The following is a 26,610-nucleotide window of genomic DNA, read 5'->3' on the forward strand; positions in this document are numbered from 1 at the left end:
TGAAAGCTCGCATTATTAAATTCAAAACGTCATTTACCAGCATAGAACGGCCCTTTTGCAACCTAGCTTGTTACATTCTCCGGCACTGACAGTCGTAAACACCAATCGCTGTTTTAGATGTTGTATGACTGCCAGCAATTAACCAGATTGACTAACCTTGTTTCCAATTGAATACATCGAACCTGCAGCATCCGCCCGCCTTCTCAAGCACATAAACAGCAACGGACTTGTGTTTGATTGGCAGAGAATGTCCCGAATCGACTATTTGATTGGCAGGAGCCCTGCCAAATAGAAATCCCATACTGTTAAAGTGACAGAGCATCTCACAAATCGTAAACCGGAGTTGGGTTGGGCTACAAATAGGCGTGAGCTTTTGGTTAAGCTTGGTGACACCGCAGCGCATACACAATGGCTGCTGGAAAGAGGGGAAAGCAAAAAATTTTCAGGCCCGCAGGTCCAGCAAAAAATATGAGAAAAAAATTATTCAAAATTCAGAAAATAGTTTAAAGTCAAGAAAAAGACAGTAAAAAGGATGTTAAGGCTCCCGCGGTGAGTTTGATGTCAATTTGGTGAATTGTTGCTGCCTTCTTGAATTAAAATATAAGGGTTATTTAAATTATGGGAGAGGGGTGAGCAAGGAAAAAAAAAAAAAAAAAAAAAGTGTAAATCAGCCCCTGTTTGGGACCCCTGAGAAAGGGAGAGGAAGACATAAAAAAATGAAGAAAAAAAATTTAATAAAATGTTGAATGAATTGTTGTCACGTCAGGTTACTAAGAAATTCATCTCAGCATCAAGCAGAATTTGTGGAGTTATAAAAGGTTGCTAAAAAGTTTTGGAAAGTTGGTTAAAAACAACAGATTCCTATAATATTATGACAACAGAGCGAGGAAGACATCCGACGGGGCATGCAAACAAAAATATTGAAAAAAAAAAAATTAAAATTGCATGTTGCGTGCAGACTGCTGCACTTTTCATGTAAATGTGTGTTGAAAACACCTTCACACTCATCGATTAAAGACAAGCTGGTATTTTCATGCAGTTACGTTAGAAATAAAGTTTTGCACATTTTAGTAATTAAGTGATTAAAGTGATACGATTTAATGTTTTAAAGAAAAAGGTAATTAATTTGGGAATGCATATTTAGGGTTATTTTTGTGCTAAAGTAGAAAATAGCACCAATATAAAGTAGAACTTGCTTGTCAATATCATAAACAACCAAAATGGAGGGAGAACAGAAGGGAAAAACTAATTAACATTTCACTTTAAACCTACAGTATACAGTTTCATTCGTTTTCGTAGGATAGCTAGTAAAATGAATGCAAAAGTCAGAAACTTAAGTGTATATTTTAAAGTTTATTTAAAAATGCATTGCGGCTATAGATCTGTTTTACTTTGTTAAACTCGTGAAAAATATAATGTATTGTGCTGAAATGCGTTATGAATGGCTTGCCTTTTTGCATATTAGACATGTGTGTCATCTAGGTTATATTTGCTTTTGAACGTGTGTGTGACGAGCATTAATTAAATGCGTATTCTGATACTTGCTACATTTTTTTGTTACTTGTGTATCTATTTTTTTCGTGTGTGTTTTAACAAGATAAAAGCTGTGTGTTCTGTTTATTTTGATTACTTGTTTTAAAGGTGGCTGTTCATTATTAAATTAATCCTGTCTGGTTTCACTGTTTATCGCTTGCATTTTAGTTCGGGATTTTATTTTGTCCTAAATATTTTCCTCATGAATGATAAGTATAACAGTGAGCTCTATATATATATATATATATATATATATATATATATATATATATATATATTATTACACACACGCGTTTTTACCATATTGAAATGCTGTTGATGTTTGTTTCACGTGGGAACATGGACGGAGATAGGCATCTTAAAGAGACAGTACTGTTTTATTGCTTCTGATTTTACTGGTCCTTTTTAAAAAAAAAAAAAAAAAAAAAAAAGTTACATTGAATGCTTTCTAAAATGTACATGTAATATATATTTAGAGAATTATTTTGGTTTATGATTTCTAATTTTACGTAAGTAGTGGATAAAGCCACTTGAACCGGTGATGTAAAAAATTCACTTTTACAAAGTGCATAGAATGGAACGTGCATTTCTGCAAATGACGTTTCTAAATACTGTTTCCAAATCTGCCATTTTATAACAAAAGCATTTCTATTTGGTTCTTTTTTATATTAAGTATGCATTTTCTAGTTAAAAGTGGTGTAATTTGTATTTTAAACAAAACAACTAAAAAGTTCTGGCTTTTACAAATGGCCATACTGTAATGTATTTGGATTTACATATTGTAGGTTCTTTAAAAAAATAATAATAATAAAAAGAGACAAGAAAATAAGCAAATTTTTTAAACTGCTAAACAGGTTTTTTTGCTTTATGTTTTTACAGTGAACTGTCATTCAACTTCAGGCTTTAGGAATAATTTTATTTATTTATTTAAGTACATATAAAAAAAATCATAATTTGGTTAACTTAAGCCTAGTTTTGTCCTCCCAAATGGAAAAGAACGAGAAATACAGTTTGTATTAAATATTTGAGTGTGTGCATTTTTTAAATTCTTATATGCCAATAGAGAAGCAGTGTGCTTCAACTTGTGCATTTGGTAGCAATTAAAAAAAAAAAAAAAAAAAAAAACCACACACACACACACAACAATTGGTGTCAAATATCCCCTGAGATATACTATCATTATATTGTTTCTGCCCAACAGTATGCTTAAGTTTGAAATGTGCAGAAGCTTTATATGTATTTAATTGTGAATTGTAAATTAATTGTGGTACATATTAGAACACATGATTCTTAAGGATAGGTTTGTTTTCTTTTCATTTGGAGCTTTCATAATGTATATTAAGATCTATGAATATTTGTTTTGAAAACCAAACTTCGATAAAGGATGCATTTTAAATGCCAAATACAATCAAGCCTATTTTTTTCTTAATGTAAAAAACATATTTAAGTATGAATGTGTTTTAATTGTTCAATTTGGAATTTTTTTTTTGTCTGCTACATGTAATCTTCATTTATAGAGATCGGTTAACAATGTTTACAAATACAATGCAAAAGTATGGTGGTTTCTCTGTGGAATGTGTTGTGGTTCATTTTGAAGTTTTTGATTTGTCACATTTTTATGTTAAACTTTGTGGCCTTTTTTATCAGCATGTCAAACTTAATGTTAGAAATACTCTGTTAAACCTTCACTTCATTTTAGTTAAACTGATTGGTGAGACAATGTAAAACAAAACAAGTGTTCTCTTAAACTTACTGCTTGTTTTGCCAGTAACAATATTTTAAAACGCTGTTTTTAAAGATGTCATACGCATTTGTGTGTAACTTATATAAAGATGTTATCAATGTTGCTATTTCGTAAGTACATAACTATTTTTGTTTGACATGTATAGTAGTTTACATTTAAACTGCTATAAATCTGTCTTGCTTCTGTTCAGCAGCAATTCCCTGCTAAAATGTGTCTGTGCAATGACTGCAGTTTTAATTAATCACCAACTATTCAGTGGTTAGTGTGCATTGTTCACATTCTTATTGCTTTTATCAAAAGATATTTTTCATTGTAATGAACTTTTAGAACAAAACATTACAGTGACAGATACTGTCACGGTATTGTACGTGAGGTATAAAACTGTTAATTATTGAAAGCAAAGGCAACAATACCTTCATTTCAGGAACATACAAGTTTCTGAACTAAAATATTCTGTGTTGGATTTACCTTTTACTAGAGCAATAATTTGCCATAAATCAATAGGTAAACTTAATGTGATGCATCTGAGCTGCAGTGTTTAGTCATCAAAGTGAGTAACTGACCACATACACGATTATTGTATAACTCTGTAAAGATACTTTTGACCTTCAAGTGAATATATAGTAACATTTATCCATTAGGTTTTAGTGAAATCTAATTGTTTTCACAATGTTTTCTTAACAGGAAAAAAAATTCTTGAATGGCACTGGGTTTCATGAATTATATAAATACACACTGCTGAGGAGAGCAACACAATGTCTGTTTACAATTTTACAAATATGTGTTATCGTACCTTGAACGTGAGACATTTTAAATTGTGGCACACATTTAAAGTTGATTTATTTCACACCAAAGCATTTACTTGTAGGAATTGTTTCAGAAAATGTTGACCAATCCCACATGAATCTGTGTCCTAGTTGTGTGTGTGTGTCAATGGGAAAAGATGGATGGGGTGTTCTATTGGGTTACAGTTAACTGTGTTGTAAAGTTTTAAAACAAACCACAAGTCATATAAGTTTATGAAAGAACGGTCAGCTGTCTTTTGTTTTATATCCTGTATTTGCAACAAAGGTGTTTTTTTTTTATTTTTGAAAGATTTGTGAGGTTTGTTGGTACCCAGAAGAGCAAAGTCTTTAATCTTGGGCAGAGAATTGAGAGATTAATTTGTTTCAATGTTGTTAAAATAATTATTTAAATACAAGAAGCTTCACTTTTCTATTTCTTTTATATTTGGGGGTTGTAGAACAAAACCAGTATTTATATTCTTTAAACATATATTATTTGAATTTTGAGTATGCTGATCGTTCCCTTTACTTGGCAACTAGGCTTTTATGCACTCTGTAGCCCTCTGATTTTACTTATTTTACAAACCTTAAAATCTGATTTATAGAGGACACCAGAACAGGATAATTTCCCAGTCTTATAAAACCACAAAAAACACACATTTAAAAAAAAAAATGGTCTTGGTTGTCTTTTGAACTTTTGTGAGGGCAGTTAATTTGCAAGCCCTATAAACTCTTGGTTTCCAGACTCAAAATGGGTTCCATATTATTAATTGCCTTATTTGTGCATGTAAGACATTCTAATTTGAACTTTAAAAAAAGTTGGCCCCTATTTATAATGTGGCATAGTTCAAACGGTTGGTCAGAATAAACTGTCATAGAATTGGCAGAAACATTTTAGGCAGACATAAAGCTAACACAGAAAATAACAATGTGAATTGAAGGCTTCTGCCCAGTGTGGCCTGGCTCCAGAGGCAGATAGTTAAAGCTGATCTTGTTCACCTGTAGTACTGCAGTTAGTACATATTTAACCCTGTAATGCCTGTTTCTGTATCACATAGGATACATTGCTTAGTCACCCCTCTTATTTTAAATCCAGCCTCACAAGCCAGAATTTCACATGCAGTACATTGTGTTGCCGGGGGGGACAATAAGCGGAATCTAGTTGCATAAATACAGTAGCTTTTCTCATTTCAGAAACGATTGGGCATTACAGGGTTAATTGATCCTTACCACGAGACATAACTGCAAACCATAAATGTTTGAGAACAACACTAAGCATGGCTAATCTCAGTGTGTGGCAGATTTCTTGGGAATCAGTACAATTTGTTCCTGTATTTCCCCTATTTTGTTCTTTAAGTAAGCTGCTATTTTTTAAATTTTTTTTATGTACTTTTTGGATGTGTTAATCGCTTCACCTAAATTAAAATCATTCATAATAAATTGATCAAGAAAGCAATTCTCTTCCAAAATGTGGCTTTACTGAAAATTTCACTTGCTCTTCCAATAAATGTTTACTCTAAAAAATATTTATAATTCTACAGTATTCCTGAGTATCCATATGTCTTGGTTTCTACTGAAAATGATTTGCTAACAGAAAAAAAATGATGACGAGAAGATTGTACCAAAAACATATGTTTTTATCTGAAGTCTTCCGACATGTCTATTATGATTAAAATTAAAGCTATTAAGAATTGTTTGGGTATGTTGTGAGCCTATTACAATTGCAATCTAGAGTGAGTTACTTTTAAGGTTTCATTACTTAGTCAAGTTAATCAGCTTTCACAGAAGTATGCACTCAATATTCATGTAAAATGAAAATGTATACTTGTCTTCCAAGATCAAGGTATGTCTGAATCTTATTCCATAAGCACTCTTAAGGTATGTCATTTAGAGTTTTTAGGAATAAGATTTTCGCATGTCCTATTACTTTAACAGCTGGCGCCAATGCCAACAAAAAATATGAATATCCTGTCAGTTTAATGTATTTGTTTAGGTTGTTTAGTTTCTTTTTAATGTATTTTTATAATGTAAAAAAATGTCCGAAATCAGAACCGCCTGGCCACCAATTGATTGATTTCTAAGTGATTTGTAGCTAACAAAATAGTTCAATAAATCGGAGCCGTTTTGCACTTCCATTAGCTACATGGGTCTCAAATTTTATTGATTGGCATCTTTCCTGTCAGAATAACCAGTGAAGAGACTGCAGCTGAAATTACCTAGAAAGTACAAGACCATCTAAAAGTATGGCTTGTAAATAGGTTCGTTTTTTTTTCTTTTTAATCTAGTGTAGTACCAGATATCATGTTTTAAGAAAATCCATGTTTGCTGTAACATGTGTTGCTTTCAAAACTGCACATATATAATGGATGGATGTGCATGGTGGTGACATTTTATGGAACTTATGTAAACTATAATTACTTTAAATAGAATCGTACATTGAAAAGTTTATTAAAGTGTTTGAAATTTTTCAAATTTGTCATTTGTCCTGATACAGTATTTTTAAATTCAATGCAAGTAACTTGCAGCTTTTATAGTAGGATTTCAAGCCAAAACAGTAAAATGTATGTAACCCCTCATTTATTGGATTGTTGTTTTTTTTTTAATGTCCTAAGTAAATGTATCTTTGGTTTGTATGTAATTTTCACTAGACTGAATGTGGTTACAAAACTGAAAAACAGTTGTAGTCAAAAGTTTACATACTCCAATGGAAATGTTATAATTTCTAGGAATTTCTCAAACAAATAATTTTAGGAAATCTTTTGTAGCAAAAGTTCTGCTTTTGTGGATGAGGAAAAAAAGTTACAAGAAATAGATGTCTACAATTATTTATTACAGCAAAACTCAATGCTAATTGAGAAATATTCATACACTTTGATGCTATGATAGTATTGTCTACAAGGTGCAGAACCTAATTCTAGAAAAGTCTAGATATTGCTGGCTTGTATGGTGATTGCTGTCATTACCAGTACCAAGCATTTGAGTATCCCAATTTCAACTACTGTTTCTATTATCAAGAAGTACAAGACTCATGGTACTGTCACAATGCTCCCTCACTCTGGAAGGAAGAAGGTTATTTTACCAAGAACAAGTAGAAGAATTGTGAGGAAGGTTAATAACAATCTGAGATTGATTGCCAAAGATATTCAAAGTGAATTGGCTGCAAGTGGGACAGGGCTTTCCATTTCAACTGTAGGTCGAGTATTGCATGATGAAGGTCTCAATGGTCGCAGCCCAAGGAAAAAGCCACTCTTAGGAAAATGTCACAAGGACAAGCACTTAAAGCAAAACGGCATTTGAATGATGGATATGAGTTCTGGTCAAAGGTTTTGTGGAGTGATGAAACAAAAATCAAGCTATTTGGTCACGCTGATAGTCGTTATGTTTGGAGAAAGTCTGGTGAGGCGTACAAAGAAAAGAACACCATACCTACTGTCAAGCATGGAGGTGGTAATATCCTCCTATGGGCTGTTTTTCCTCTTATGGCACAGGACATGTAGTTCCAATATATGGTAAAATGGATTCCATAGCATACCAAAACATATGGGCCAATCATCTGAAACCCTCCACTACAAAACTTGGTTCGCACCTGGACGTTCCAAAACAACGATCCAAAGCACACACCAAAATCTATTTCAGAATGGTTAAAGAAGAATAAAATCAAGGTTCTGGAATGGCTTAGTCAATGTCCCAATCTAAATCGGATAGAGAATCTTTGGTATGAGTTGAAGAAGGCTGTGCATGAGAGAAGTCCTCGGAATTTGAAAGAACTGGAACAATTTTGCATTTAAGAATGGTCAAAAATCACTAACGAATCATGGCAAAAGCTCATTGACAAATATTCTAATAGTTTAAAAGAGGTTATTATTGTTAAAGGTGCCTCAACTAGCTATTAATTTCATTTTCCTTGTCTGGGTATGAATACTTCTGAATTAGCATTTTTTGAGTTTTGCAAAAAAATTACAGAAATAAATAGTTCTGGTAACTTTTTTTTTTTTTTTCCTCATCCACAAAAGCAACATTTTTGCTACAAAACATTTTTCCTAGAATTCTTTGTTTGAGAGATTTCTAGAAATTATACATTTCCATTGAGTATGTAAACTTTTGACTACAACTGTGTATATATATAATTGGTATGTGTTTTTCATTTACCATCTGATTTAATGCATGTCAGTAAGACATTTTCATTTATTGAAGATACAACTCGGGGAAATGTATCATCTTACAAATAACTGACTTGTATTAATTTCACACACTGCTAGATTCCAAGTAGGATTAATTAATTAATTGTACAGTATTTTGTGGTGGTACTGTAATAAGTAAATGGCAAAGCGGAAATTGATGCCTCAAAGATGACCATAGTGAGAATATGAACTGTTATGTAAGAGTGCCACCATAGTTTGCACCAAATGTGTCAATTAATTGATTGGAACTGTGGCCAAAGTACAGTTACAGTAAATGTTAATTTAAACTCCTTGTTTGTGAGGACAAAATGATAAACCTGCATATGCTGCCTTGGTTGTTCTTCTGTTTACAAAAGGTAATGTGAGCGTTGGGTGCTAGAACTACAGCAACCAAACCTACAATTTTTTTTTTTTTTTAGAAATCATGAGGAAATCAAGTTCATGTGTTCTTTTTCTGAAACTGTATACTCATTCTTTGTTCAAATTTGATGTCTGTATTGACAGGTGTAATTTATTGTTTGTTAATGCTGTTCTGGAATTCAAGGCTCTTTTTTATATGAACAGAACCACCTGCATTTCCAAAACCATCTTTACACATAGATAAGTCCTCTTAGGGAATTAAATGCAGCATTCTGGTTTAGATTTGATCATTTACTAGTTGGTGGACCTGCTCTTCTGACTTCTGAAAATGTGTGTACATTTTGCATAGTTACACATTTGTCTTCCTGTTATCTTGAACAGAAGTTCTGAAACCTCATGGTACATATGCCTTCTATGTTGTATTTTTAGATTAAAGCTGAACCCCCAAATGATTTGTTTGAATAAAAACACTTAATATTTTATTTCTCTTACTTTTTCAAAGCTTTCATTTTAATGTGCTACATGCAAACTGTGCTGTGAATTAAGTTTGTTTGTTTGGGGGAACCAATCCTTTTTTTTGTCTTTGCTTTAGGGCAACATACTGCACTTTACTAACAGAACAGGGAACAGTCAAATTGTAAACAAAATGCATTCAACTCCAAATTTAATATTGTTTTTTTTTTAAAAAAAACATTTGGTTGAGAAATTAACAGGAGTAAAAAGCGAAGTATGTCTAATTAAAAAAAAAATGCCATTTACAATGAAAGATTGAAACAAACCCAGAATTGAAACTGTTCATAGACAAGTTGTTAAGCCATTTACTGTCATGTCTAATCCTTGGAAAGTGTCAACTGTCCCTCATCAGCTATATAAATGATTGATGATGATTTTTCAACCAAAATTTGAGAACTTGTCAGAGATGCTGGCAACACGGATAAATAATTTGTTACACAAAATGTATTCAGTGTGTGCATGTGCTGTAGTATATTTTTACACACATTAGGTTAGTTTTACAAGTGGGTTGTAATGGTTCTATTCAAAAGATATCATCGAAGACATTAAGGTTCAGTAATCTAATTAAGTGTTTTATGCTGTTAGTCTATCAGACTTAACAGCTTCCTACCAAAAAGCATTTCATTGAGCATATATCCTTTTTTGGTTCTGTGATTTAACTTAAGGTAAATATTTACCTGTTTTTAAAATGTTTGTATTGTAGAAGAATTTGCTATTAGAGCTGTTAATAAAACAAATAAAATGGACTTTATAAAAGTAATGATTTTATTTGTTTTTTATTAAGCAAAGATACTGTATTAAATTTCAAGGCAGTGCCAAACTAGAGAAGCTGATGACTTGTAATTTTTAAATGTGATAAAACTACTGTAATAGAAATTCAGTGTGTCATTTTCTAAATAAAAACAACTTGCCCCGTGTGAAGTTTATTTCATCATCCCTCAGTATTTACTTTTTTAACAAATTGTATCTGTAGAAATACAATTTAATGGTTTATTTAGGCTACAGAAAAATTGAAATATGACAAATTAGTTTGTAGTGTTGTATGATAATGGTGCAAACCAACACTAATATATATATATATATATATATATATATATATATATATATATATCTGTGTCTTTTTATAGTATTTTAAATTAAGCATTTAGATTACTGTGTGTGAAAGTACACCATGATGACTACCAAAACAAGTCAGCTTAAATAATGTGTTCACATGTTTGTTTAATCTATTAAGCCTAGATTTACAATCTGCAGTAAATAGAATGAAATCGTTTCTCCTGTGCTTTTTGATTTTAAATAAAGTGATAAGGAAACCAAGTCAAAGATTTCATGTTTTCCCAATTTGATTGCCATGTAGCAGAGATGTTGTCTTTGCTCAGAATTCTGAATGCATACTGTCCATGTACAGTACAGTGCATCGCTGTTATACAAGTATTGAATGATGGGGGGTGTTTTCAACGTTTGGTAATTTTATATTGAATAAATCTAATGTTCTGGAACTAAAGGCAAATCACACTGCACATTTATTTAAAAAATGCAACTCAACAGAGGAAAAACGAAAGCAGATTCATGTTTTCAAATGATGAAAGTGAGGAACAGATGTGTCTTTTTTTTTTTGTTTTTTTTTTTACAGATAGCACAAATCTAGGACAGCCTTATCTAAGGTACATTTGCTAGTCCTTTAAGGAAGTGTATAAAGTAGAAGTGTAGATTGAAAAAATAAATGGCAGTCGAGCTCAGAATTCCAATAGCTGAAAATAGAAAAACAATACAGCTTTCATGTAAATAAAGAAAACTTTTAAGGTTGCAACTGAGAGAATAGTTATATTGTAACATTCTGTAAAGATTTGAAGCTACTGAAAGTAATAATACACACTTTCATTATTTTGTATTTGTTCATCTTGTGATTTATTGGCTCACAAATACCACTACAGTGAAATCTGAACTGAATGATCACCAAAGGGACTTTCCATTTGTGTATGCTTGTTCAATGTAGCTGTCACTCATACATTATTCATGTGATTATTGGTGTTTACTGGCTGCTGAGAGCAAAACCAAACAGATTTATATTCTTTGTTGCCATGTATTCAAACATATAATGTGTGTTTTATGTAACTTTTTATTTTTGGTTTTGTTTAGTTTTTTTGTTAAGCCTTTAAGCAGTTCCTGGTTTTAGTCTGGTTACCATGTATTAGACAACATGTTTTTGTTTTTTGTGAAACAAATCATTCGCGTATAGTGGAACACACCTCTATTGTGGTTAAATTGTTATAGAAGGAATATTACTACCCCTACTTCCATCAGGGAAGGTCATCTACAGGGAAATTTGAAGGGATGTTTGTTCTCTGTGATTGCCCTGGACTCACCACGTTGAAAACTGTTTCTTGTGAAACGTCAGTTAAATGTGTAAGTGCATACCAACGTAGCACCCTCTTTGAACTTGTGTGAGATCTGTTGTCTTGTCCAACATGAGTGAACCATTTTTATATGGCCATTAACAAAATAAGCATGTCCTTGACATACTTTATTAATTATAAAGCTTTGCTGCTGGAAAGTGTAGGCAAATAAAACTACAGAAAAGTTAATGAGTTTCATTCAATTATATTGGATTAAAAACATCCTCCATACATCATCACACATTGTACCACACGATCAACTTGTATACAGTACAATTGTGTAATATTGGAAATAGACAAAGTAATAACAGGTCATAAAGGCAAGTGTATTGCAAATCAATATAAAGTTGTTTACTGTACAATACATTAGTTGTGAGACATGCTGACCAAAAAAAATGGAGAACATTTCCAGTCATGAAACAATACATTTTGTTTTGGTCAAATAAACATTTGGAAAAGAGTGGGGCTTTTCTGTTTCCAAGCCACCAGACTGTGTTACAACATGACATATACTGGGTCAGGAAAGACACCATCTGTTTGAGAGCAACTACCCACATAACATATTTTGTTGGTTTTAATCTCTTGGGGAAAACCATTACTTGTCTTTGCAATTTTCATCCATTTCTTAAATAGGTTTTGGTGGTTTTGGCTCTACATTTTGTTTGAGTCACTTTGTAAGCTTGCATGATTGCACACCACGTGTTTTTAGGGCTTTGTTGTGCACTTAAATAAAATGTGAGGATTCTAAAATTGCTCCAGCTATTCTAGCCTTGCTACAGTTTTGTAAAAGTTAAATGTAAGACAATAGTTTTTACCAGAAATTGTATTGATGTGATACATCTTTGTATATAACAACATTTTATATTATCCATTTAACAAATTGTTAAAATTGTCTAATACTTTCTGCTCCACTGAATTCTTTTATGCATGTTTGAGTGTAACTTGTTTTTTTAAATTGTTACTCCACATCTGCAGTTTGCATTTTTAAATATATAGCTGTTTTTATACAGAACTTTAAAAAGTTGATCTTTCTGAAAAAGTGTTGCTTTTCAATCATTTCCTGTTTCATCGGCTGTTTTTGTTAATGAATACAAATACAATCATACATACAGATAACACTGTCCTACACAAGTCAGCCAGGCCTTAATTATGTAAATATTGTAACTTTCTTTTCCTTTTTTTATTTTTTAGATCATCAAAAATGGCAAGTAACACATTCTGGTCACCATCAAAAGTATTTAGTGGAACTGGATAAGACCACAAGGAAGAGTGCATTGGCCTTCCATCAGGTGTGGATTAACAAATGGTACTATAAATAAAGTTGCAAGCTTTTGTAGAATTGTAGCGGAAAACTAGTCAACATTTGTAGAATGGTGAAAAAACGTATTGATATAGTAACACTCCTAAAAGACCCTATAGTGGCACCAAGAATATACTTATCCAAATCCTGGACAAAGCTGCTGGGGGAAAAAAAACTGAGGCATGTGCAAATGCCACTGCACTTTACCTCTTGATCAGTAACACTGGTCTTTTATATGGACATTTGTTACAAAAAGTTACTGCTTATATTGTTTTAGATGTACAAAGGTGATTGTAAAGTCACATGACTGCTTTACTACAGTGCTATGGAAAACAATGTTTCTATTAAGAGCAGTGGAAGCCAGAGAATTTCGTAGCCCGTTGTTTGGTACAGTATTCTCATCTGGAAAGTTGCATTGTTGTGCAGTAGATTTAGTTTGTGTGACCTTTTAGAATTACTCTGTATGTAATCTTGAAAGCAATGCTAACAAAGGAATTATTATTATTATTATTTTTATTGTTATTTATTTCATAGCAGACGCCCTTATCCAGGGCGCCTTACAATTATTACAAGATATCACATTATTTTTACATACAATTACCCATTTATACAGTTGGGTTTTTACTGGAGCAATCTAGGTAAAGTACCTTGCTCAAGGGTACAGCAGCAGTGTCCCCACCTGGGATTGAACCCACAACCCTCCAGTCGAGTCCAGAGCCCTAACCACTACTCCACACCGCTCCCTATTTAAAATAAATGTTCTTATATATTTTTAGCCCTTGCAATATTACTGCTGGTTATCCTTTGGTTCTTTTGTGTTTTATACAGTACTTCTATTTGCAATATGCAGATATTTCAGAGACGGCACTATTGATGAAAAGTTGCTGCTGTTTTGTGGTACTTCCAAGTGTGGTAGTTCATTATAAAATAGCATTGGGGAACACAGCACTCTGATTGGCAGAATGTAATTCCAAGGAAAGCTGTTATTGGACAACAGTACACTGGTTTAATCTCTTTAGCCTTATTCCTAAATTGTTTTCTTACACTACTATTTTTTTTCTGGAAAGGACCATTTTAATCTCAAGAAGAATACTTGATGGTGTCTGTTGTGGTGTGGTAATCTTAACAACATGCAACGTGTCTGATTGCGTCTATCTTTTGGTTCTTTATCTGTTTTCTGTTTGTTAATTTTGGATACTTCTGAAATGACAAGCAAATAATTGATTTTATGCATAATGATGGCCTTGGTTAGCACGCCTTTAACAATAATGAATGATGCTTGTTTTATATAGATAGACTTTCTCTTTTTTAATGGATTTTTTTATTTTTTTAACATATGCAATTTTTTCTTTCTCTTCCAGGCCCTTACTAACTGTGTTGCCCACATGAAACAAGGGAACCCGCCCAAAGCTAAAGCATTTAGTAAAACTGGGCCATACGCAAGTGTCCAACAAGGAGGCCTGCCTTAGGCTGCAATGGCCACGGTCATACCCGGTGATTTAGCAGATGTTAAGGATACACAGAAAGTCCTGGCAGCAGCAGGGAGACGTAAGCGAGGTGAAAGCAAACCCAGAAAAAACTTTCTGTGTCTGCTGTGTGATAAAGCCTTTAACAGTGTTGAGAAATTAAAGGTGCATTCATATTCTCACACAGGAGAAAGGCCCTACCCGTGCTCTCACCAAGACTGCACCAAGGCCTTTGTTTCTAAGTACAAGCTGCTAAGGTACTAAATTCTCTTTGAAGCTCAACTAAGACCATGTATTCGTATATAGCCCTATAAAACCTCACATGCAGTATATAATTGTAGATGTAAAGAAGGTTTTTATGTTTGTCTATCTGCAGTTGAAAATATTTGTATTCCATTACTTCCACAGAAGTAATCATTTAGTAGAACTACCACTTTATGTAAGTGTGTTGCAAGTTTTAAGTGGTACTGTAAGTCAGTTTGAGGTTGACATAAGAAATCTAAGATGTTGTATTAGATCAACATGTTTTAGTTATTTTCAGTATCTGGAGTTTTAATTACTGTTACATGGAACAGTTACTTTTAACAAGCAAACAAAACTTAACTGCTTTTCATGCTATTTTTAATGCTGTCCAGTTGGAAAGTGATTTTAGTATCTCCATATACCGGTACTGTCATTTCCAATGGATTCTAATTTAAGTGCATCTAGTGTATATTGATTTTTAGCACAATTTATTTTGGTCTACGGTATATCTAAGTATAAAATATATGGCTACTCATTCTTTGCCAAGTTAATCCTAATAAATGAATTATTGTTAAAATATATAAATGCTTACAAAATATATCTGTGTTTAAAGGCATATGGCTACTCATTCTCCTGAGAAAACCCACAAGTGTAATTATTGTGAGAAAATGTTTCACCGCAAGGATCACCTAAAGAATCACCTTCATACGCATGACCCAAACAAAGAGGCTTTTAAGTGTGAAGAATGTGGCAAGAACTACAATACCAAGCTTGGTTTCAAGCGTCATTTAGCCTTGCATGCTGCAACCAGTGGTGACCTCACCTGTAAGGTCTGCTTGCAAATGTTTGAAAGCACAGGGGTGTTATTGGCACACCTGAAGACCCACGCTGGTAAGTCTTCAGGTGGGACCAAAGAGAAGAAGCACCAGTGTGAACACTGTGACCGCCGTTTTTATACCCGCAAGGATGTTCGCAGGCACATGGTGGTGCACACTGGGAGGAAGGACTTTCTCTGCCAATACTGTGCACAGAGGTTTGGCCGGAAGGACCACCTAACACGCCACATGAAGAAAAGCCACACGCAAGAACTGCTTAAGGTCAAAGCAGAACCACTGGACCTTTTAGATCCCTTTTCCTGCAACCTTTCTTTACCAATAAAAGATGAACTGCATTCAATGATGTCCATATCTTCCAGTGAACTTGCTTCTAAGCCATTCACCAACACTTTGCAGCTAAACATCTACAACACCCAGATCCAGTCAATGCAGAGTGCTGGACCTGCACACCAAATGGTCACCACATCTTTGCCTTTCGGAATGACCTGTCCCTTCGACATGGAGTCGGCTACTCGCCCTCCCCACCAGTTTTCTTTAAAATATCAACTTGGTTCTACCTCATGTGCCATTTCTATGCCTGAAAAAGAACAGCCATTAAAGGGAGACATAGAGAGCTATTTAATGGAACTAGAAAGCAGCATGCCATCTTCATCACAGGATACTCATAGCTCTGCTTCTAAGCTACAATTGGAACCCCAGATGGAAGCACTGGATGATGTACCCGGGGATGTTTCACTCTCAAAAATCTCTGCTTCTGCCAGTGAACCTCTTCACTCCTCTTCATTAGACTTCTCTCAATTATTTAATTTCCTGCCTTTAAATGGTCCTCCATATAACCCGTCTGTTTCAGTTGGAGGCCTGGGAATAAGTTACACCCAAGAGGATGCTCTCTCCTCTCTGTCCCAGCTCCCCTCACAGTCCCAGGAGCCTCAAGACCCTGGGAGTGGTGTGGGCATAAGCCACTTGCAAGGATTGCCTTCAGCCTTTACAACCAGCCTAAGCACAACTACCACCCTGCCTCGCTTTCACCAAGCCTTTCAGTAGGATATGGGAGCTTCTTACCAGTGGAAAGCTAATGTAGCTGCCAAACATAGTATTTTATGAATATATTCAAAAGTATTTTCAAAAAGCCAATAACAGAATTGAAATGTATTGTGTTTTATAAAATGTGTAGACTCCTTTGGTGGTAATGTGGTTTGGTTTTTGATAACATCCACAGGTGGTGTTGTGCCTTATTCTGAGAGAGTGAACTTTACAAGTAGTTTAGTTAAACTAACAGTTTTAAAAAGCTGCCATCTTTTTTCTCATAAAGGTAAATTCCAGCCTTTATTTTCTAGGGGATTTGGAGAGGTTTCCTGTAGCGGTGAATGCCCCTAATTATATGTGATTACCGTAACTTAAAGAATGTTATAAGTTATAATAGGGTCTCCTTTCTTGGTGCAATACTGTGTAACAGTAAGCACGGTTTTACATTTCTAAATAAACATATAGCACTTAGCAAAAGGTGTATGTATGCCTAAAAAACTGGTACTCATTGCAAATTGTAAGCTATCTATGCCACTTTGAAGTATATGTAGACAAATATATAGAAATAACACAAACTCAAATCCTTAATCTGACTAAAAAATATTAAATGTATATCTGCCCATGTCAGTGGTGATTCAATTTAAGAAAGTATTTTTTTTCTAATATAAATAACTATTACAATGTTTATTTCAGTATAAACAGCTGGATGTTTGTAGCTGATACACCCTCTTTATCGGATATTTACTTCATTCAGTGAATAACAGTTTCTGCCCTAATGTATTGATGAGTAGGATTGTATTCAGCAGTAAGTCAAGGATTCCTGTTTTTTTTTTTAAGCTGATTGGTTCCCATGCAAAGGGGAAAAAGGGAAGAAGGGTTTGCAGATAAGTCACAAAGAAGGACCTCAAACACAACTTTGAACCTCATTTCACTTTTTGTGTAGTAGCACTGATCTTGTGATCATTCTGTGCTTTTAGTTTAAGTGAAAGATGTTGGCAAGTTTGTTTTGTTTAGTTTTTTCTGCTTTTTAGTTTGGCCTTGTATAGATCACTGCTAACTTTTTGAAAAGTTTGCAACCTTAAAATGTTATGTGGTGATTATAAAAAACCTTGGGAAATAATTTTCTTTCAAAAATATATGAAAATGAGCCACATCTATAGGTTTTATAGAAAGATATTATTGAATGTGGGTTTTTTTTGTTATTGTTAAAATTGGTTTAAATGTGCTATAAGTGTATTTTGTTAAGAGTATGTGGTTTTACATTATTGCTTGGTCAGCCTTTGTATAAGGCATATTTAAAATATAGCACTTTCTAAAATCAGAAGCCTTTTAGAGCAAAACAGAAGCTCTAAAGGATTTGCTTTCAGAAAAATAATCTTTATTATTAACTTGTGTTACATGCCATTAGATTTCTTATATTTAGTCATTTAGAAAGTTAATCTTTTGTATATAAATGTTTAAAATTTGTAATAGTCTTATAGAGGTACAATATTTTACAGTGTTTTTACTATCGAAGTGTGATTTTGCTTTACTTGCACAAAACTTCTGTGTCCCTCACTTGAAGCTTTCAATGTAATTAAACTACTTTCAAATACATTCATATTAAATGTTCACTCTTCTAGAAAAAACATGTGGCTCTTAACACATTACAGTAATTTAAGTATGCCCTGTTTGTTAATCCACCACCAGCACTGTACTTCCAACACATTTATTGTAAAATGTATTTAAACTTTCCATCAAATTCAGTGCACAGGTCTATTTTACGATTACGTGGTGAAGTTGGAGTTTAGGTGTAAAAATATTGGTCATGTGACCATGTAGTTGTATCCTATAGTTGTATTGTTTTGCATACTGTGAATATAGTTCATGGTGATCTAATCTTTTACAGAATGTAATACTAATTGGCTGAGTAATGACAGGCAAGGTTTTGTTTTTTTATGTGTGCTATCTGCTTTCATTTATTCTCAACATGTGTTCATATTATTGGTTTGTTTTTCAAATTTTAAAATCCATTCCCCTGAATCTGTCAGTTTTCATACTATTGTCACTTATTATTTGAGTCCTACTCCAGAAGTAATACAAACCCTAGCAGCCTCTGTATCTTCCCATGCTGGATTCCTGTTCTGTTGGTATTCAGTTCCTCCAGTGCTCTAATTTTACAAAACCTTGTAACTTTAAATGGTTAAGTACTTGCAAAGGGTTTTATTTTAAAATGATCATACAGGTATATACTATCAGTACTAGATGTTTAATTCAATATATATATTGGCTACAAGTTAACTGGAAAGGATAAAACAAAAACTCCTAAGATATACAATTTATTTCAAGTTAAAAATTGCAAGTACAGGGGAGCATATGGTAATTAGAGGTAGCACATGGATTTTAAAACATGTAAACCTTTCATCTGAGTGAATATTTCACAGCACACCTTTCTTGAAAAAAATATGGTATATAACATGTAATGCCATTATGTTCTCTTTTTGTTTTGTGAAAGGGCTTGCAAGCCAAGTGAGAGACACAGAATTTCGCAATTCAGTATCTTTCAGTATAAGCTTCAGTGGTACAAGTGAACCATATTGAATGTGTATCTTAGAAACACTCCTGCAATATTTTTGTATTGGATCATGCTGCTAACGTACACTTTAAAACTGCTCCTCGTGGTGCTACAGACCTCTCTTTCTAAACAGGTTTTTAATTCAATTGAGCACAGATACTATGCTTAACTGTCATCATATACTGTATTTTTGTACTGTGACTTCTCTTATTCTTTCATGGACTTTTTTCTGTAATATCACAATGTATTCTTATGCACTTAAGAGGCAGACTGGGGAGTACCTCCTGCTGTTCGAGGTGTCTTGCAAGTAGAGAACAGTTTTCTGGAAGGGATGACAAGGGCATTTGTTTTTAAACAAATAGGAAAACTTCACCTAGTTTTAAAGAATGATGACGTGAGTTAAAAAGGAATGGATTTGTTAGAGGGGAAACTGCATTCCAGAGGAATTTTAATATTCATCACATTTCAGTAATGCCATCCTGTGATAATGGACTGTATTTGCTAATCATGCCTATTTTACTTCAAATGTATTTATAAACTACTGTTTATATATTAGTGTGTGTGTGTGTATAAGCCATGTAAGATAGCAATTATATTATACCGCTGCAGCTTTTCATCAAATTCCTAACATTAACATCATCCAAAGAGACAGATTGTTTATTGTCTGGAGAAATAACTTTTTTTTTATTTTTTATAGTACTTTGCTGCTATTAAACAAGAGTTGCATTCTTACAGGCAACAGTGTTGTCACTGTTTCTACAGTATATGAATTGTGTAAATAAATATACAAGAAGGATTTAGTTAATACTGTGCAGAAAAGTGAAATCCTAGATTGTGTTATAATCCATTTAATATGATGTGTGTGTTTTTTTTTTTGTTTTTTTTTTTTTTATATGTCTTAACCTTACAATACACCTGAAAAAGATCCCCGGAACACTTCTCTATGGAGAGATTTTGGAAACGGATCCAGCTGCTGTTCTTAGAAAGATATATTTTTTATTAGAAAATAAATAAAGCCAAATCAAACTTGAACAATTACTAGAACTCATGAAAAAGTATTTGGGTGGATAGATTGGATTTGTAATTTATTAGAACATTTAACACCAGATCTGTGTAAGCTCAGAATATCTTATTTTAGTAACAAAACACAAGGTATCTGCTATTGTCTTAAATATAGACACTTTTTACATAAATATATTGATACCATGAGTACCGTTTGTTACATGTTTTTATTCGTTAATGAAATTCAATTCAGTGTGATGAAAAGGTGGAAATGGCAAGTGTGTCATAAATTACAAACCCAACAAAATGAGTGTTGTATTTTTTCCTATTAGAATTGTCCAGAATGTTTTAAAATGTATACAGTATGTGTGTATTTCAAATGTAGGGACACATGTAAAGATATACTTCCTAGAATGATATACATACTGTCAATACCTGTATTTAAAAGTAAAGTATTTTCATAAACCTTATCCATACTTGTTGGGATACATGTGAATTTCAAGCACACATTTATGCAATATTTGAAAGATATTCTTAGTTAGTTAGTTTAGTTTATTCACTTTGTGCCCACAGGGCTAACACAGGTGTAAACTGAAGTGAATAAACTAAAACTGATTTAACTGGATTATTTTTTGGGGGGGCTCAGGAGTTAAAACAAACTTGTCTGTGTCCTGAAATGGATGACTGTGTTTTAATTGAGGTGGGGCTATGCTAATAATGCTGAAGTCAAAACTTTGCACTGCAAGTGGTAAAGGTAATGAATGTTACAATTTGAAAACTTTTGGGACATATTGTATAGTAAAATAATTATAAAAAAACACATATAGCCAAGCAAAATGGCACCAGGCATTTGTTTAAAAAATTAAACATCAGTATAGACAGGTAGCCTGTTGTAATGATTTTAGTTGCATGAATGTACTGTAGCCCATATTTAGCACATGCAGGGCCTGGCTTTCCAATGTGGGCAAATTTCTCACTTGATTCATTTATTATGAAGTGGTCAATATCCCTGCAAGTTACAGTTTATAAATATGTGTGGAAATTGTAACAGGTAGGATTGTGCCCATTCTGTAAAGCCTCAATATTGGTACAGTGGGAATGTATAGCTATTTCCTATAACCCACAATACATATCGTTCTGTCCCTTTTTTTTATCAATGTAGTTTTAATACAGGCAATGTATGCTTTTGTATCCCGTATTTCCTAATGTACATTAACATTTATTTATAAACAAAAACAAAGAGAATCTATGATTTCATTATCCAAATAAGATGTATAATGAAACACATAACGTTTACTTAGAAATAGTTTCCACTTCTTTTAACCAGGTACATCAAATAGGAAGGAATGTGCTTTTTCTGTGATAAAACTGTATTTATTGAAGAAGAAAAAAAAGGTAGGTAAAAATAGGTAAACTATGATTTTATAGAGTGGTTATTTTAATCTTGTACCAAACCTGTTGTCTTTAGTGAATGTACAAAATCCAACCCTTAATATAAGCCATACAGGATAATAATATTGAGTATGGGCTTTTATGAAATCTGATACAGCTATACCTAGAGGTAGATCTACAGTACTGTGCAAAAGTTTTAGGCAGGTGTGAAAAAATGCTGTAAAGTAAGAATGCTTTCAAAAATAGACATGTTAATAGTTTATATTTATCAATTAACAAAATGCAAAGTGAGTGAACAGAAGAGAAATCTACATCAAATCAATATTTGGTGTGACCACCCTTTGCCTTCAAAACAGCATCCATTCTTCTAGGTACACTTGCACACAGTTTTTGAAGGAACTGGGCAGGTAGGTTGGCCCAAACATCTTGGAGAACTAACCACAGTTCTTCTGTGGATTTAGGCAGCCTCAGTTGCTTCTCTCTCTTCATGTAATCCCAGACAGACTCGATGATGTTGAGATCAGGGCTCTGTGGGGGCCATACCATCACTTCCAGGACTCCTTGTTCTTCTTTACGCTGAAGATAGTTCTTAATGACTTTCGCTTTATGTTTGGGGTCGTTGTCATGCTGCAGAATAAATTTGGGGCCAATCAGATGCCTCCCTGATGGTATTGCATGATGGATAAGTATCTGCCTGTACTTCTCAGCATTGAGGAGACCATTAATTCTGACCAAATCCCCAACTCCATTTGCAGAAATGCAGCCCCAAACTTGCAAGGAACCTCCACCATGCTTCACTGTACTCATTCGTGTACCGCTCTCCAGCCCTTCGGCGAACAAACTGCCTTCTGCTACAGCCAAATATTTCAAATTTTGACTCTTCAGTCCAGAGCACCTGCTGCCATTTTTCTGCACCCCCGTTCCTGTGTTTTCGTGCATAGTTGAGTCGCTTGGCCTTGTTTCCACGTCGGAGGTATGGCTTTTTCGCCGCAAGTCTTCCATGAAGGCCACTTCTGACCAGACTTCTCCGGACAGTAGATGGGTGTACCAGGGTCCCACTGTTTTCTGCCAATTCTGAGCTGATGGCACTGCTGGACATCTTCCGATTGCGAAGGGAAGTAAGCATGATGTGTCTGTCATCTGCTGCATTAATTTCCTTGGCCGACCACTGCGTCTACGGTCCTCAGCGTTGCCCGTTTCTTTGTGCTTCTTCAAAAGAGCTTGGACAGCACATCTGGAAACCCCTGTCTGCCTTGAAATTTCTGCCTGGGAGAGACCTTGCTGATGCAGTATAAATACCTTGTCTTGTTGCTGTGCTCAGTCTTGCCATGGTGTATGACTTTTGACAGTAAACTGTCTTCAGCAACCTCACCTTGTTAGCTGAGTTTGGCTGTTCCTCAGCCAGTTTTATTCCTCCTACACAGCTGTTTCTGTTTCAGTTAATGATTGTGTTTCAACCTACATATTGAATTGATGATCATTAGCACCTGTTTGGTATAGTTGTTTAATCATACACCTGACTATATGCCTACAAAATCCCTGATTTTGTGCAAGTGTACCTAGAAGAATTGATAAATATAATCTATTAACATGTCTATTTTTGAAAGCATTCTTACTTTACAGCATTTTTTCACACCTGCCTAAAACTTTTGCACAGTACTGTGTGTGTGTATATATATATATATATATATATATATATATATATATATATATATATATATATATATATATATATATATATAAGTTGGTCAATTTCAACCTTGCATTTATAGATACCTGCTTATAAGTAGGAAAGAAAAAAGAATGTTAGCACATCTGGCAACATCATTTGTGCCCATTAAAATTGTATACATTAATTAACTGCTATTCGGATCCAAATAAGCAATTGTTATTTTATTATGGAGAATAATAAAGGTAACACTAGATCAGCACATAATTACCTTTAGAAATGTCTGCAGACTGAGTGTGACAACATAGCACATTATACAAAGACAATGCACTGTTCTGCCTTGCAAAAAGTCATAAACATGTTTTAAATTTAAATTGTATAGGGACAAATTCTTATTTCTTTCACTGCTCAAAAGAAAAGCTTCAGTATATTATTGGTGACCAAACGTGGCAGTGCCATCACTATTAATTCAGTTGAGATAGGCTTTAGCTTGAGCTTTCCCTTCCAAAAATACCCCAATGGAGATTCAAACAACATTTGTATTTTGTGTCTTAAATGTTAACTGAACTATTTTTACTGTGTTTTGTGCTTAACTAGTTTCATGACCCTCAGAGGTTAATTGAGCAGCAGGAATTTTTACAGAGTAAAGATATCTGATGTCCTTTGTTCAAAATCCTCGTGGTATAATACTTAAAGGAAGGTTTTAAAACCATTCAGCTGGTATGTACTGCTACTGTGGAACAATATATATATATATATATATATATATATATATATATATATATATATATATATGTATGTGTGTGTGTGTGTATATATATATATATATATATATATGTATGTATGTGTGTGTGTGTATGTATATGTATGTATGTATATATATGACGTGCTCAAATTTGTTGGTACCCTTACAGCTCATTGAAATAATGCTTCATTCCTCCTGAAAAGTGATGGAATTAAAAGCTATTTTATCATGTATACTTGCATGCCTTTTGGTATGTCATAGAATAAAGCAAAGAAGCTGTGAAAAGAGATGAATTATTGCTTATTCTACAAAGGTATTCTAAAATGGCCTGGACACATTTGTTGGTACCCCTTAGAAAAGATAATAAATAATTGGATTATAGTGATATTTCAAACTAATTAGTTTCTTTAATTAGTATCACACATGTCTCCAATCTTGTAATCAGTCATTCAGCCTATTTAAATGGAGAAAAGTAGTCACTGTGCTGTTTGGTATCATTGTGGGCTGCTTTGCTGCGCCTGGCACAGGGTGCCTTGAATCTGTGCAGGGCACAATGAAATCTCAAGACTATCAAGGCATTCTGGAGTGAAACGTACTGCCCAGTGTCAGAAAGCTCTGTCTCAGCCGCAGGTCATGGGTCCTCCAACAGGATAATGACCCAAAACACACAGCTAAACGCACCCAAGAATGGATAAGAACAAAACATTGGACTATTCTGAAGTGGCCTTCTATGAGTCCTGATCTGAATCCTATCGAACATCTATGAAAAGAGCTGAAACTTGCAGTCTGGAGAAGGCACCCATCAAACCTGAGACAGCTGGAGCGTTTGCTCAGGAAGAGTGGGTCAAACTACCTGTTAACAGGTGCAGAAGTCTCATTGAGAGATACAGAAAACGTTTGATAAGCAGTGATTGCCTCTAAAGGTTGTGCAACAAAATATTAGGTTAGCGGTCCCATCATTTTTGTCCATGCCATTTTCATTTGTTTTATTATTTACAATATTATGTTGAATAAAAAATCAAAAGCAAAGTCTGATTTCTATTAAATATGGAATAAACAATGGTTGATGCCAATTACTTTTGTCAGTTTCAAGTTATTTCAGAGAAAATTGTGCATTCTTTGTTTTTTGTGGAGGGGTACCAACAAATTTGAGCATGTCTGTGTGTATATATATATATATATATATATATATACACACACTGCTGTATTTATATATTTCCAAATTGAAGGACATCCTTCCTTTGAAAAAGCTGCATTCTGTTGTTTTAAAGAGACATCAAGCTTCATGAACAATGGAGGCCAGACCATGTTAAAGCAATAACACTTTGTACAGAATGTGGATAGCATTCGGTGCTATCTATAACTTGTGGTTACTCAGTTTCATTACTCAGCATTACATGCTTTTTCTACAACAGCAGCACCAAAGGGGCATGTGACTTTATAACCATCCCATATATACACACTACATCTATTGCATGAGGCAGGCTGTTGTCTACAGTGCATGTATAACCTAAATAAGTGACCTACTGTTATTCCACTTTCATTTGTTCTTTTTTGCAAATGTAAACAAACTGTTGTGATAAACAAGCTGTCTTTCAAAGAAAAGTTCCAGAGGATGAAGAAATGATGACTTCAGAATAGAATGTTAATTCCAAGTGCCTAATCTCATCATCAAATAGATTGAACTATTGCCCTGATACCACTGGGCAATAGTCTCAGTTTGTCATGTGATTGGTTCAAATCACTTTCAGTCCCGCCCCTTTTCAATGGAACACCCTTCTCCCCTGCACTCACAACAAGAGAAAATGGCTGAACACTGATTCTGTGATTTAACAGAAAATGAATTACAAAACATACTACAAAAGAGAGATGCTCAAAACACTAAAATGGTGATTAAAACGTCATTGTCACTGTTTTCTGACACGACGATGTAAACAAATATGATGGCAGGGATATAAACTGGATTACGCAGCAGTCAGCAAGCCGCAAGGAGAGCTGGATGCCAAAAAAACTTTTATAAGAACATAAGAACATAAGTTAGTTTACAAACGAGAGGAGGCCATTCAGCCCATCTTGCTCGTTTGGTTGTTAGTAGCTTATTGATCCCAGAATCTCATCAAGCAGCTTCTTGAAGAATCACAGGGTGTCAGCTTCAACAACATTACTGGGGAGTTGGTTCCAGACCCTCACAATTCTCTGTGTAAAAAAGTGCCTCCTATTTTCTGTTCTGAATGCCCCTTTATCTAATCTCCATTTGTGACCCCTGGTCCTTGTTTCTTTTTTCAGGTCAAAAAAGTCCCCTGGGTCGACATTGTCTATACCTTTTAGGATTTTGAATGATTGAATCAGATCACCGCGTAGTCTTCTTTGTTCAAGACTGAATAGATTCAATTCTTTTAGCATACGACATGCCTTTTAAACCCAGGATAATTCTGGTTGCTCTTCTTTGCACTCTTTCTAGAGCAGCAATATTATTTTTGTAACGAGGTGACCAGAACTGAACACAATATTCTAGGTGAGGTCTTACTAATGCATTGTAGAGTTTTAACATTACTTCCCTTGATTTAAATTCAACACTTCTCACAATATATCCGAGCATCTTGTTGGCCTTTTTTATAGCATCCCCACATTGTCTAGATGAAGACATTTCTGAGTCAACATAAACTCCTAGGTCTTTTTCATAGTTCCCTTCTTCAATTTCAGTATCTCCCATATGATATTTATAATGCACATTTTTATTGCCTGCATGCAATACTTTACACTTTTCTCTATTAAATGTCATTTGCCATGTATCTGCCCAGTTCTGAATGCTGTCTAGATCATTTTGAATGACCTTTGCTGCTACAACAGTGTTTGCCAGTCCTA

The 26,610-nt window shown here is 34.1% G+C and overlaps 1 protein-coding gene across 2 annotated transcripts; it reads left to right on the forward strand.

Moving 5' to 3' along the window:
- Positions 1-398: 398 nt before the first annotated feature.
- LOC117399829 (zinc finger protein PLAG1-like) lies at positions 399-22,974 on the forward strand. Of its 2 annotated transcripts, none has more exons than XM_033999230.3 (4): positions 399-549; positions 12,704-12,818; positions 14,174-14,535; positions 15,135-22,974. In XM_033999230.3, the coding sequence occupies exons 3-4, from the start codon at positions 14,288-14,290 to the stop codon at positions 16,399-16,401; spliced, it is 1,515 nt and encodes a 504-aa protein (XP_033855121.1). In that variant the 5' UTR covers positions 399-549; positions 12,704-12,818; positions 14,174-14,287; the 3' UTR covers positions 16,402-22,974. The 2 variants fall into 2 exon arrangements, with proteins under 2 accessions (XP_033855121.1, XP_033855120.1); XM_033999229.3 differs by having other exon boundaries at positions 12,704-12,801.
- The last annotated feature ends 3,636 nt before the right edge of the window (positions 22,975-26,610 follow it).

This window comes from Acipenser ruthenus, chromosome 4, assembly GCF_902713425.1.
Source record: "Acipenser ruthenus chromosome 4, fAciRut3.2 maternal haplotype, whole genome shotgun sequence".
Classification (NCBI taxonomy): Eukaryota; Metazoa; Chordata; class Actinopteri; order Acipenseriformes; family Acipenseridae; genus Acipenser; species Acipenser ruthenus.